Below are 12,946 nucleotides of genomic sequence, written 5' to 3'. Positions count from 1 at the left end.
ATCCAGTTATGTCATTAGAGATGGTCAGAGTGGATATACTATCTTTGTTTGCATAGGCATTGATGAATTGGACCATCTGATTCTAAGCACTCTTGATACTACATGATCTCCGTTACTCACATTATGAACAAACTTGTCCCCACACAGTGCAGATCTGAAGACAGACAAACATTCAAATCATCCTTATGCTTATGATTTTACTTTTCCCAGGAACCACAAGTGGAAGCAGTGGGCTGCATGTGCATTCTTCACTTGGACTCTCCCCGGAGTTAGGAGATAAGCCCACAGTCCAGGGTCCACAAGCAGATGCATCTGGTACACATTTGCAGAATGTAGATAGTAACAGTTCATCTACAGTCTCTCCAACCTCCAATGAAGGAGGTATCTTGACTTGCATTCCTTTGCATGGATAGCCTGTCTATAACATTTATTGTGTTTTCAAGTTCCTATGGAGTAATCGTGTGCTCTCATTGTGTGGTTGTTGATGTGTTTAAAATAGAAGCAAGGTTGAAATGAATTTCAGATTTGAACTTTGAATCACTTTGGATTAGTGAGAATTAATCAGTAATGTTAAATTGAATGGCTCTCCATAATTCAGTTACAGTCCTTAGAGTGTTGATGTTTCTCTCCACACACCCAAATATTTGTGGTGATGTTATTGAAATTTGACTGTCTTAGATTGTCAGTCCTGAGCCTCATCAGGGTGCATCCCTAAGATGAAGAGAGAAATAAGGGAACAGGACAATATAATATTGGAAAAGGAGAGATGCCTGAAGAGGATCAGACTATCTGCCTCAGCAGTGTGAACCAGCGAGATGTAAATTCAGTCAATAGTTTAGGTCATTACATTTCTCTGAATGGGGTGAGTTTCATGTATTTCATTTGGTCATTGCTGAAGAAAGGGCAGAGCTGATTTGAACTTGCAATTTCTGTGTCAAGTTCATGCTGTGACAATAGCCAGTGATAAAAGGACCTGGGATCTTTGCTCAGTTCTGGTGTTGACAAGAGGCTTAATTTCACCTAGAACCTTTTGGACTCTAATTGATACTGATATGGTGAAATGGCTAACTTTATCTCATTTTGACTTTCTGAGACAAGACCATTATGTTCAATTTGGGTGATAAAAAAGATAGAAGGCTGAATCTTATTTAGATGTTGTTCTTTGTTCCCAGTCAGTTTTTGTGGGAACATGGAGAATTGGTGGAAAAGGGAGAGAATAGTTTATGTATTATCATGTGGTCTGTTAACGACTTCAATTTTCCTCAATACAAAGTATGAATATTGAACTTCTGTCCTATAATCTAATGAAATTCCTTTCCCTCCTACAGCTGACCAGCTTAGTGACCATTCACGTAAACTCCTTGAAGATTTGCAAGAAATGTTAAAATCGTTCTCAAGTGACACCAGTGGCACAGGTAGTCAAGTGTCAGTGTGTAGTAGTCAAACCTGAATTGTGTTGAGATTCAAAACTCTTGTTTGTTGGCAGATGAATATTATCTAATTGAAAAGTCTAGGTGCATTTTTTAGAAGGCTATTAAGAACAAGAGAAGACATCTGATATGTCATGAATCTGGGTCCAACTGTATGCTGACATTGATTATAGTGCAAGTGAAAGAATATTTTTTTTTTGGCACTGAAGACTGTGGTTGTGTTTCCTGTTAGATACTTTATGATCATGTATTTTTGATCATATTTTCATAATACAGTCAGTCAAAAACCTCCTGATATTCAGGCTGAACTTTGAGTGAATGAAGGCATTCATCTTGAGGCTTCACAGAACTTATCATTATGAACAGGAGAAAGGCACTCTAGTTGTGAAGTCTTCTGGCATTGGACACAAGAATGTCAGTGGTGACACTGTGGCATCCCCTCTCTATTAACTTCTGAAAATTATCAATAGGCTCAAAATTACTCCTCATCATCATCTTTCTTCTCCTGCTCCTCTTATTCTTCCTCTCCTCTTTCTCCTTTTTTACCTTTATCTCCTCCTCCACCCTCTCCTCCTCCTCTATTTACTGCTTCTCCTCTTTCTCCTCCCCTCCCTCTTTCTCCTTCTCCTCTTTCTCCTCCTCCTCTTTCTCCTGCTCTTCATTCTCATTCTCCTTTTCCTCCTTCTCTTCCTCTTTCTCCTCTTCCTTATCTTCCTATTCCTCTTCATCTTCCACCTTTATTTATCTCATGTTTTAATTTCCTATAAAAGGGAGGGAATTATGTTTTCTTTACAGTTTATCAATTAAAAAGGGTAGCCTGGATAGTTTCCTTGATTGTACAGACCATAATGAAAATGGACCACATGATTCCCAGGGCACTTGATGGCTTATGATCTCTAGGAATCAAGTTATGAACATACTACTGTCCACATTATGCAGTTCTCATGAGGATGCCCAAGCTGTCATCCTTATGGTTTTGATTTTAACTTTGTTAGTTGTTCCAAGAGAAAACTGTAGGCTGCATCTTTCAGTTGGGGTCTCCACATTCTGGACACTCTGGGACATTACAGGGTCAATAAACAGCTGGATGTGTCGGGAATAGCTAGATTAAAGTGATCAGCAATCAGTCTACAGTCTGGATCCTCCAATGATGGAAACAAGAGTGTCACAATCTGACCTGCCTTCAAGTCTGTGCATGTCCTGCTTTCAGCATGCATTTTGATTTTTAATTCCTTGTTGAAGAAATTCTTAGCCTCATTAACTAGTTCTATATGTGTTATAGAATGTCAGAAAAGTTGACATTACATTCAAATCTAGATTTTGGATCACATTGATTTGGTAATGATGAATTTGTAAAGTTAAATTAAATGGCTCTGTTAATTCATGTATAGACCTCAGAATGTTGATCCTCCCTTCCTCAGACCAGAGTCTGTGCATTGATAGGAAATGAAACTTTACTGTCATAAAACAGAAACCCTAAAATATGTAAATGTGCAAGCACAAGTTGAAGAGAGTGACAAAAAATAGTTCTAATAGGATTTTAAAAAGGAGAGATCCCTGGAGGACACTAGGCAGTGAGGCTAAGCAAGTGAACACCTTATTTCTCAATTGAGTCAATATTTTAAAACATTCATTTCTCTGAAAGTGAAAGACCTCTGGTTATTTAATTGTCGAGTGTTATCAGAAGGGTTGAGCTAGATTAACTCTTGAAATTTGTAGTTGAAATTCATCCTCTGATAGTATCCTGTTGTGAAATATTCTTGGGAATCTATGCTCAGGGCATAGGTTCAAGAAAGACAAAGAACCAAGGCAGTATGGAGTCTGAGAGCTGTACTTTTTGTCAAGTCAGTGTTTGTAAGAACAAAGAACCATGGCCTGAAAGGGAGTAGATTGTGTTGTGACAGGTGGTTAGGAGCAGATTGTCTATTTGTTGAATGAATAGCAAATGTTTGACCAGTGTTCTCATGATAACATTTTAGCTTCTCCAGCTGTCAAGCCTCTTGAAGAGGGAATGAAAAACTTGATAAGAGGTTTATAAGACGAATTTGGAATGACAAGTCCTAGTGCCAGTGTCTCAGGTAGTCAAGAGTCACTCACTGTGTGGCAGTGAAAGCTGACCTTCCAAATTCTTGCTTTATTGGCAGCTGTTGTGTTGTGTTGTGTTGTGTTGTGTTGTGTTTGGTTTGGTTTGGTTTGGATTTTTTCCAATTGTAGAGTCTGATGCCTTGGTAGAGGACTGGTAAAGTGCAGGGCAGTGTCGTGGTTGGGCAATGGGCTGGGTCAAACCCATTGCTACCATTGATAGTAGTGAACATGGTAGAAGATTTTTCTGATTAGCTAAAACCTGGATGTTTCTTGTCAGATATTTTATGAAGAGGTGTCTTTTGATCACCTTTGCCAAATACAGTCTGCCAACGACTGTGAAATAGTCTAGCTGAACTGTGAGTGGAAGAAGGAATTCCAAGCACAGCACTTGATGAAAGAATTTTGTGACTTGGCCTGATTAGTAGATTGACTTCTTTTGGAACTGGACCCATGACTTTCAGCAATAGGGCTTAGGGTATAACCACTGCACTATGCTGTGTCCTCCTTAAGATTTGAAAGAGATTCAAACCTCATTGTCTTTAACTTGGATTTTCATTTTCTACAAGTCGGAGAGAATTTATTTCTCCAGTTTTTGCCCTTAGAAACAGTTAGATTGGTTATATTGTCTTTGTTTGTATAGACCTTGATGAATTGTACCATTTGATTTTAAGCATTCTTGATACCACATGGTCTCCACTCATCACACCATTAACAAATTATGCTCAGGGCATAGGTTCAAGAAAGACAAAGAACCAAGGCAGTATGAAGCTTGAGAGCTATACTTTTTGTCAAGTCAGTGTTTGTAAGAACAAAGAACCATGGCCTGAAAGGGAGTAGATTGTGTTGTGACAGGTGGTTAGTGTTCTCATGATAACATTTTAGCTTCTCCAGGAGTCAAGCTTCTTGAAGAGGGAATGAAAAACTTGATAAGAGGTTTATAAGACGAATTTGGAATGACAAGTCCTAGTGCCAGTGTCTCAGGTAGTCAAGAGTCACTCACTGTGTGGCAGTGAAAGCTGACCTTCCAAATTCTTGCTTTATTGGCAGCTGTTGTGTTGTGTTGTGTTGTGTTGTGTTTGGTTTGGTTTGGTTTGGATTTTTTCCAGTTGTAGAGTCTGATGCCTTGGTAGAGGATTGGTAAAGTGCAGTACAGTGTCGGGGTCGGTCAATAGTCTGGGTCAAAGCCCATTGCTACCATTGATAGTAGTGAACATGGTAGAAGATTTTTCTGATTAGCTAAAACCTGGATGTTTCTTGTCAGATATTTTATGAAGAGGTGTCTTTTGATCACCTTTGCCAAATACAGTCTGCCAACGACTGTGAAATAGTCTAGCTGAACTGTGAGTGGAAGAAGGAATTCCAAGCACAGCATTTAATGAAAGAATTTTGTGACTTGGCCTGATTAGTAGATTGACTTCTTTTGGAACTGGACCCATGACTTTCAGCAATAGGGCTTAGGGTATAACCACTGCACTATGCTGTGTCCTCCTTAAGATTTGAAAGAGGATTCAAACCTCATTGTCTTTAACTTGGATTTTCATTTTCTACAAGTCGGAGAGAATTTATTTCTCCAGTTTTTGCCCTTAGAGACAGTTAGATTGGTTATATTGTCTTTGTTTGTATGGACCTTGATAAATTGAACCATTTGATTTTAAGCATTCTTGATACCACATGGTCTCCACTCATCACACCATGAACAAATTTGTCTTGACACATAGCAGATCTGAAGACTGACGCACGATCAAATCATCATTGTGCTTCTGATTTTACCTTTCTCAGGAACCTCAAGTGAAAAGAGTAGGCTGAGTTTCCTCCCATCTCCTGAACTCCCCACAGAGTTAAGCAATGGTCATGTACTCCAGAATCAACCAAGAGTTGCTTCTAGTACTCCTAATGTAGACATTAGTGGTCTGTCTACAGTCTCTTCAATCTCCAATGAAGAAAATACACATGATTCACTTATCATGCCCTGCATTCCTTTCCATGGATAACCTGCTCATAATTTATGTTTTGTTCTAAATTTCCTATGGCGGAAACACGTGCACTCATTGTGTGGTTATGGATGAGTTAAAAAATCAAAGGAAAGTTGAAATGAAATTCAGATTTGCCCTTTGAATCTCTTTGGTTTAGTGATGATTTGTCGATAGAGAAATGAAAATTAAATGTTTTGTTGTTATTTGAAGCCCCCTTCTGGTTAAAATGAACTCTTTTGGGTCCTGGTTATGGTGGTGTAGACTTTGAGGGAGAAGGCTGACACAGTTATGAGAGCTCTAGTTATTCTAGGATCTCTAACAATCTAGCTGTGATCATCCTGGCCCCCACACAGTGCAGATAGATATAAAGAAGAATGGATAACCAACATCATCCTTGTGATTGTTATTTTGCCTTTGCCAGGTGACTCCAATGAAGTAAGTGGGCCAAGTTCCTCAGCTGTAGTTGCTACAGATTCAGGAGATCATGGGAATCTAGATGATAAACAAGTACCTGGGCTTAATGGACATGAGGGGGATGGAGAGAATAACAGTGGATCTTTCGGGACTGGAAGCTTGGATACTGAAAGTAAGAGTGGCTCAGATATGGTGACCTGCGTTCCATTCCTAAAATGTCCCAGCAAATATTCTTCATAATTGTTCTTAATCATGTTTGATTTTCCCCCAGGAAGCCATAGTTTGTCTTCTGGGTCTGGAAGTAGTCTAAGAAGTAATGCTGCTGCTGGTGTTGATCCTTCTGACCAAAATGATCCTGTTGGCGTTGGTGTTAGTGGCAGAGTTGCCTGTTCTCCTGACAAGACTGTATCTGGATGATATTCTGTGGCTTAGATATTTAGAGTCATTTCTCATTTGAAAATCATGATTTTTGAAATCTACTTTTAAAGCAACAATGAAAATAATTACCATTCATATTCATAATTTGCAACCAAGTCAGGTTTTGGAATCATAATCTACTTAGTTGTTATCAGGTAGAAACCTTTTATCTTTTGCTGGCATGTAAGGAGCCAGGGCTAGTGTCTGTTTCCTTATTTGTCTTCTTTCTAAAGTGATTTGGATGCTGCTGCAGTAGTTAGTGTCATTGAGGATATGTTTTGGCTGTATTTATATCTGGGATGTAGAACTGATTGGCTAGGTGATTTTTGCAGATACATTTTGAAGATGCATAACCATGTTGATCTGTTTTTGAAATAGCATAGGAATTCTACAAATTGTTAAGAGAATATTCATAACTGATTGGTCATCTACTTTGATATCTTTAACTCTTAGGTATTAGTAAAAATGCCCCTTCACACCAATGTGGCCCTTAGACCTTCTGAAACGAACATTCAGAAAAGTATTCAGTATTCATTGGAACACAATATTAGGTTTAATATCTAATTAAACTACAGTGAGAAATCTAAAAATGAAGTGATAATGTCATTTTGAATTATGTTGACTTTATCTTAGGATTGACTCTTAATCTGCTAAAAAATGGCTTTGTCATACCGTAATAGAATTGTTGTATTTTAGTGGGTCTTCATCTTTGGGTATAAAAATTTATAGCCATCACATATTTTAAACCAATAAAATTGAAAATATTATCCGTTGTTGCTGATTTTATTCGATTGTGATTTTGTGGAAATAGGAGACACTGAGTTTTGCATTCCCTATTTGTTGGCATGAGGTCAGGCTTCATTTTGTTGTTGTTGTTGAGACATGTGTTCTGAATTAGGATATTTTTTTTAAAGCAAAGTTTGAGTTTATTAAGAACAAGTTTTAATATACTTTTTTAATTTGGTCATTAAGGGAGAAAGGATGATTCCTGGAAAGAGTACACATTTGAGAGTGAAATGATCTTAATAGAGTGTGACATTTAAGTCTATCTATCTATCTATCTATCTATCTATCTATCTATCTATCTATCTATCTATGGAAGACATGACAACAGAATTAAAAAAAAACATAACTTAAATCCATCATTACATTTAATCCCAAAAATAGCACTCAAAATAGAAAGATCTTTATCTCCTACGAGTTGACTGAGAACATGTTGCTAGAAAACTATTAAAATGTAAAGATACATTGAATAGGTTTGCTTTGAGTGTGTTTATCTTGGGATACTAAGGACACGTTGTCCAAGGTGCCAGGTGTATACAGACAGAGCTCTATCCCAATAATGGATGGGCTTCTGTTGTGTTGTGGTGAGAAGATTGAGGCTACCTGCTTTAAAGGAGTGCTGTGCTCATCAGTTTGACCCCTGAGGTTAGGAGTGAGAGAGCCCTTGGGCTCTAAAGTTAGAGGACTTTTGTCTGTTTATTTTTGTCGCTGCAGTTAGAAGTCATATTTATCATTTAGCATCCGCAAATTCATGTTGAGGAGTAAAAAAATGAAAGCGAAATCAGTAAATAGGCGATATTGTCCAACTATGTTGAAGACAAGAAGACCTGCAGGATCATATGTAGTCTCCATCCAACAAATATTCCTTTTACCTAAAACGATCCTAATGTACAACTTTCAACAATCCATCCTGGGATAAATCTTGCTCAGAGATTGCTTCCACAAAAACCACTTAGTGAATATAGCAACCTGCACGATTCTAGGTCTCCATATATGGTCATTAAAGAAAATACATTTTCTTTACTATTATGGTGAAATAATTTTTGTGGTAGGGATCCATCCTAAGGGTTGGAAGAAGTTTCCACACTAATCAAGTGAATGATCCACTTGCTGCAACCAAAGGGGAGCTAATTGACAGAGCTGTTCTTTCACAAGGGGGACCCACATGTCATCATCCTAAGTCTGTTGTCCTTCCTGATTATCTGGTTTAGCTTGACATACTATTTAGGAGACTAATTTTATTGGGGCTTAGCCATAACCCCTGTTTGTGAGTGAATCTGATAAAAAAAAAATGTCTCTGTGTCTAGTTTGCCAATCAGTAACATTTATTGGCCATAAACATTAAAATTTGAAGCTGTTTCAAAGACAATAGACTTTTTTTACTCATCCTAAGTAAATCGCTACTGCCAGTCATGATTTTTATAAAGCAGATACCCCCTGGACCAGGAAGTGTAGAATCAGCTGAAATCTGTATACCCAGCAGGCTTCCTCATTAGTGTCTCTCAAATATTGCTATGCCTTGTCTAATAGGGAATTACTTTCACGGAATCAATTAAAAAGAAATTAAAAGCTTAAAACCTAAACATGGCTATGTACTAAGAATATAGTAGGACAGAAAAAAAAAGCAGTTTCAGAAAGAATTCTGTGGTTGGATAGTGAGGAATAAAGACAGAGGCTATGATGATAATCTGATTATAAGAACAATTTCTAAAAAAAAAAAATACTGAAGCAACTTAGAACTTAAAGTCAGGTTACCAGATGCTGAAAGATTTGGAAATGGGGCTTTGCTTTGTGTTTAAGAAGTTCGGGTGTCTTTTCTCCTGCTTGAAGAAAAAATTCAAGTCTTTTAGTGGTTCCCTCATATAGTCAAGTTACCCTCAGAATGTTTCTTAGACTCTGGAGACTCAGAAGGAAAGATTTTGTTAAAGAGGATACCTCCTTGAATTATTTTAGTTCCAGTAGGATAGGCCTCCGTCTATCCGGAAATATTTACATCCTTTAAGAGGTGTTTGAGAAAACAAACAAACAAAAACAAAAATAAACAAAACTAAAAAAACAAACCACCAACGTCAGCCACTTTCCCCACGCAGGAATATCATGTTTATAGGTGGTTAAGCAACATCAGTGGTTTATTCCCAGCTCCTGAGCTATTACATAGTGGACAGGCCATGACGTGTGGTCAGAACAGTCTTTTTTCTTTTCTGTTTTTTTAAAGTATGGTTAACATTATTTATTATTATTATTGAGAATTTAAGTTGTTTTCCAAGATCACTGTTTTCTCTTTTGCAATTCTTTTTTCCTTTTTTTATTAAGTATTTTATTATTTACATCCCAAATGTTAACCCCCTCCAGTCTCCTCTTATAGAATTCTTTTCCCATCCTGCCTCCCTTTCGTCTCGAAGAGGGTGCACATTCCCCCCACCTTTGAATACACCCTTCTTGGGACATAAAGTCTCTACAGAATTAGGCACATCCTGTCTCACTGAGGCCAGACAAGGCTGCCCTCTGCTACATATGTGTAGGGGGCCTTAGACCAGCCTGTCAGTCTCTGCTAGCTTCCACTGATGACCCTCCTATGGGGTTACCCTTCCCTTCAGTTCTCTAATAGTTTTAGCGTACCTCTTTTCACGTGACTTTAATCCCGTGACTCTTTCCGAACCTAATAATTTCCCTTGTTTCCAACAGCCACTTTTAGTTCAATCAAAAAGTTGGCCTACGAGTTTTCCTTCAATTATGAGTTAGTTCTGCAAATATCACGCCTTTATCATTTTGCTGTGGAGAAGGCAAAAGCTTTCCTTTGTATAAATGAATCCCAGGCCGAACAATTGTAACTCCTTTAAATATCTGTAGATTAAGGGTTCAGTAAAACTTTAGGTTTTAGGGTGTTCCCTTCAAGAGTGATTACTATGTACATTCATTTAGAAATGAGATGTCCTGGGTTTTCTGTTACAGCAGAAAACAATTTCCCCATAGATGTTTTTAGCAGCTATGAAAAATCACACAAAGCATCTCAGTGGTGGTACCCACCGATGCTTGAGGCAGGCTTCCATAGGAAATATCGGGTAGCTGCACTCTTTCAAGATAGACTTCCTCACAGGTGAAAGGCTCCCCTTTTATGGAGGGTTAAAGCCCTGAGGTCCTAGAAGCCCATCCACGGAAGTTGTTTCAATACTCTGCTTTTCTATAGCAATACCAAGCATTGGCCTTTTAAAATCTTTATTTTCCCAGAGATTTTCTGAAGAGTTTTTCCAAGGCCCATTTGATTGCCTCAGGAAACGTATTAGTTCCATTGGCATCCTGTCCCTGGTTGGGCTTATTCTTGTGGGCTTATTTTTGTGTCTGTGACCATTTTCCCTTGCATTTTGCCTCTGACTTATCGCTGTGGCTGATACATCAAAAGTCAGATTTAAACATTACCATAGGTGTAACCAGGCATCTCAATGTTTGCTTTGAACCTCCTTCCTAGTGTCTAAATAATACTGACTGATAAAATAAATTCTAACAGTATTTGTGCTTAGAATAATTTAAAAAGTAATTTTGAAAACAGTCAATTTAAACATACACACATTCTTTATGGATTAAAAAACATGCTTCCTCCTTCAGACAAACATTTGTAGCTAATATTCTATTTTTTTCTTCTTTCTTTTTTAATCTGTCCATTTCTGTTTTCTCTTTAGCACTTTTCAAAACTATATTTTGGTACCTATATTTTCCTATAGTTCTCTTACTTGGTGTTTCATTCCTGGTTTACTATTCTTTACAAAATTTCTCAGTTTAGAAAAAAGAATAATGCTATTTTAATGTAAACCCTAAAAACTATATTTAAGCATAGAAAACACTGACATTGCATCTTAAATATCTAACGAGTATAAATACAGGAAAGCATAGACGAACAGCAGTGTAGACATCACTGTCTTCTCTTAGTGATAAATTTATTTGTTTATTTTTTTTGTTTTGGATGCTAAGTTTTACCATGTAGCCTTAGCTGGCCTGGTACTTGCTATATAGCCTCAAACTGGCCTTCAGTTCTTAACACTTACCTTTCTTTAGCTTCCTGAGTGTTTGGATCACACATGTGCACCATCAAACTAGTCATTAAGGTCATCTTAAGTTTGACTAGGTCAAACTAGTCATTAAGGTTGAAATATTTTGTCCTATTTTTTACGGTGGGAAATAGTATTGAGAATTGAACCTAGGGCCTCATGCCTACCAGCCACGCACTCTACAACTAAGCTACATCCCAGCCCAGCAAGTTTAAATGAACTTGTTTGTTAGATGTTTTCAACTTCCATGGCTTAAGAAAAATTTGGATCAAGTAACCTGCAACCTGATTTGCAACCCTGCAAATACTGTACAAGCAAAAGCATACCTTCAGATAATGCTTACTAATCATTAAGATAAGCCAAATCGAAAAGGCTTATAGCTTTCATGGTGCAAAATCTCTAATTCCAAATCTGTGCTTCCAAAGGTATCCCTCTTAGTGAAGACAAGGTAGAAGATGTTCATATAAAGTCATAGTGCTTAAACTGTCATTGGTAAAGCCTTAACAAAAAGAGAAAGTCAGTCAAAAATGAAGCTAGTGATGAAGACTTAAGGCAAGATCTTTTCCACTGTCTGTGTCCTTGACTACATAGCATCTGACGCTACCTGTCCTTGGAATTTGGAGATAAGGTGGTACAGAGTCAACAACACAGAATCTGGGAGCAGGTGAGAAACGGCACAACAAACTCATCTGAACATCACTGCAAGCTCCTTTAATCTGCTTCACCCACGCCCCATTGGTGCCAAGAAATCAGCTCTTTAAAACAGCAGTTCCCGATTGGCTGGCGTTGTCTGTGCCAACAGTCCTTGGTCTCTCAGACAGTTCTCAATTAGGTCCTTTTGCTGGAGATGCTTTTGTAGCTGTGCTGCCCCAGGGCATTTACATAGAGGTGGCCCAGCCATTCCTGCTAAGCTTTTCCTCTGTGAAGAACTAACCAGCAAGAGAGGGAGACACCCTAACAACAAGAAATTTCTCTTTTTAAAGACTTGTAGGTAGGTGTGTGTGTGTGTGTGTGTGTGTGTGTGTGTGTGTTGCATGCATGATGATGTTTGTCAAGGCCAGAAGAGAGCACTGGATCCCTGGGAACAGGAACTACAGGCCTTTGTGAGGTGGCTGCTGGGAATACAACTCAGGTCCTTTGCAAGAACAGCAAGTGTTCTTTGCTACTAAGCCATCTGTTCAGCCCTGGACGTTTCTCTTTTAATGCCATTTTTTTAAATCAAATTTCCCTACCTTTTTATTTATAATAATATGAAACTATATGTCCTGTGATTATGGGTGTATCAAAAAAAAAGGGAAGAAGAAAATCTCAGGACATTCAGATCGAGTTCTCCAGTGGAATAGATGTTGCTGGCCTGACATATTTTAAAATGTAGAAATGTATTTATAAGCTTGCTGCCTAAAATATACCTCTCTTCCCTGTCTTATACTGCATTCCTCCATAGGTCTCCAGGTTTCCTGAGCTCACAAGTCGTGCTTCTTCACTTGGAAGAAAATAAAAATACGTGAATAAGAGCTTGAGTTTTTAGCCTCCTATGAAACACCTTTAGAGTCTAAGTTTGTCTGTTTTGGCCATGAGAAAATCTTGGAGGCTCCTTTCCAAAAGATCAATAAGTGAGCATTCAAAGATGGGAGTCAGCCTCTGAAATGTAGAATTTTGGAGGCTGCCAAGGCAATCTGCTAAAGCAGAGTCGGAGAAAATATTGATGAGGTCCTCTATGTATGAAGCTAAGTGGTTCTCGATCAGAGAAAAGCGAGAGAGAGAGAGAGAGAGAGAGAGAGAGAGAGAGAGAGAGAGAGAG

At 38.2% G+C, this 12,946-nt stretch overlaps 1 protein-coding gene across 1 annotated transcript in view; it reads left to right on the top strand.

Annotated features, from left to right (window-relative positions):
• The window catches only part of LOC114608199 (submandibular gland protein C-like), a 14,221-nt gene extending 7,902 nt beyond the window's left edge, over positions 1 to 6,319 (top strand). Inside the window, exons 7-11 of the mRNA XM_028752151.1 lie at positions 211 to 381; positions 1,329 to 1,415; positions 5,295 to 5,471; positions 5,907 to 6,083; positions 6,174 to 6,319. Coding sequence (XP_028607984.1) covers positions 211 to 381; positions 1,329 to 1,415; positions 5,295 to 5,471; positions 5,907 to 6,083; positions 6,174 to 6,319 — 758 coding nt within the window. The remainder of the gene's footprint in view (positions 1 to 210; positions 382 to 1,328; positions 1,416 to 5,294; positions 5,472 to 5,906; positions 6,084 to 6,173) is intronic.
• The last annotated feature ends 6,627 nt before the right edge of the window (positions 6,320 to 12,946 follow it).

This window comes from Grammomys surdaster, unplaced genomic scaffold, assembly GCF_004785775.1.
Source record: "Grammomys surdaster isolate TR1022 unplaced genomic scaffold, NIH_TR_1.0 125878, whole genome shotgun sequence".
Taxonomy (NCBI): domain Eukaryota; kingdom Metazoa; phylum Chordata; class Mammalia; order Rodentia; family Muridae; genus Grammomys; species Grammomys surdaster.
This window is presented reverse-complemented; position numbering and strand designations above follow the sequence as displayed.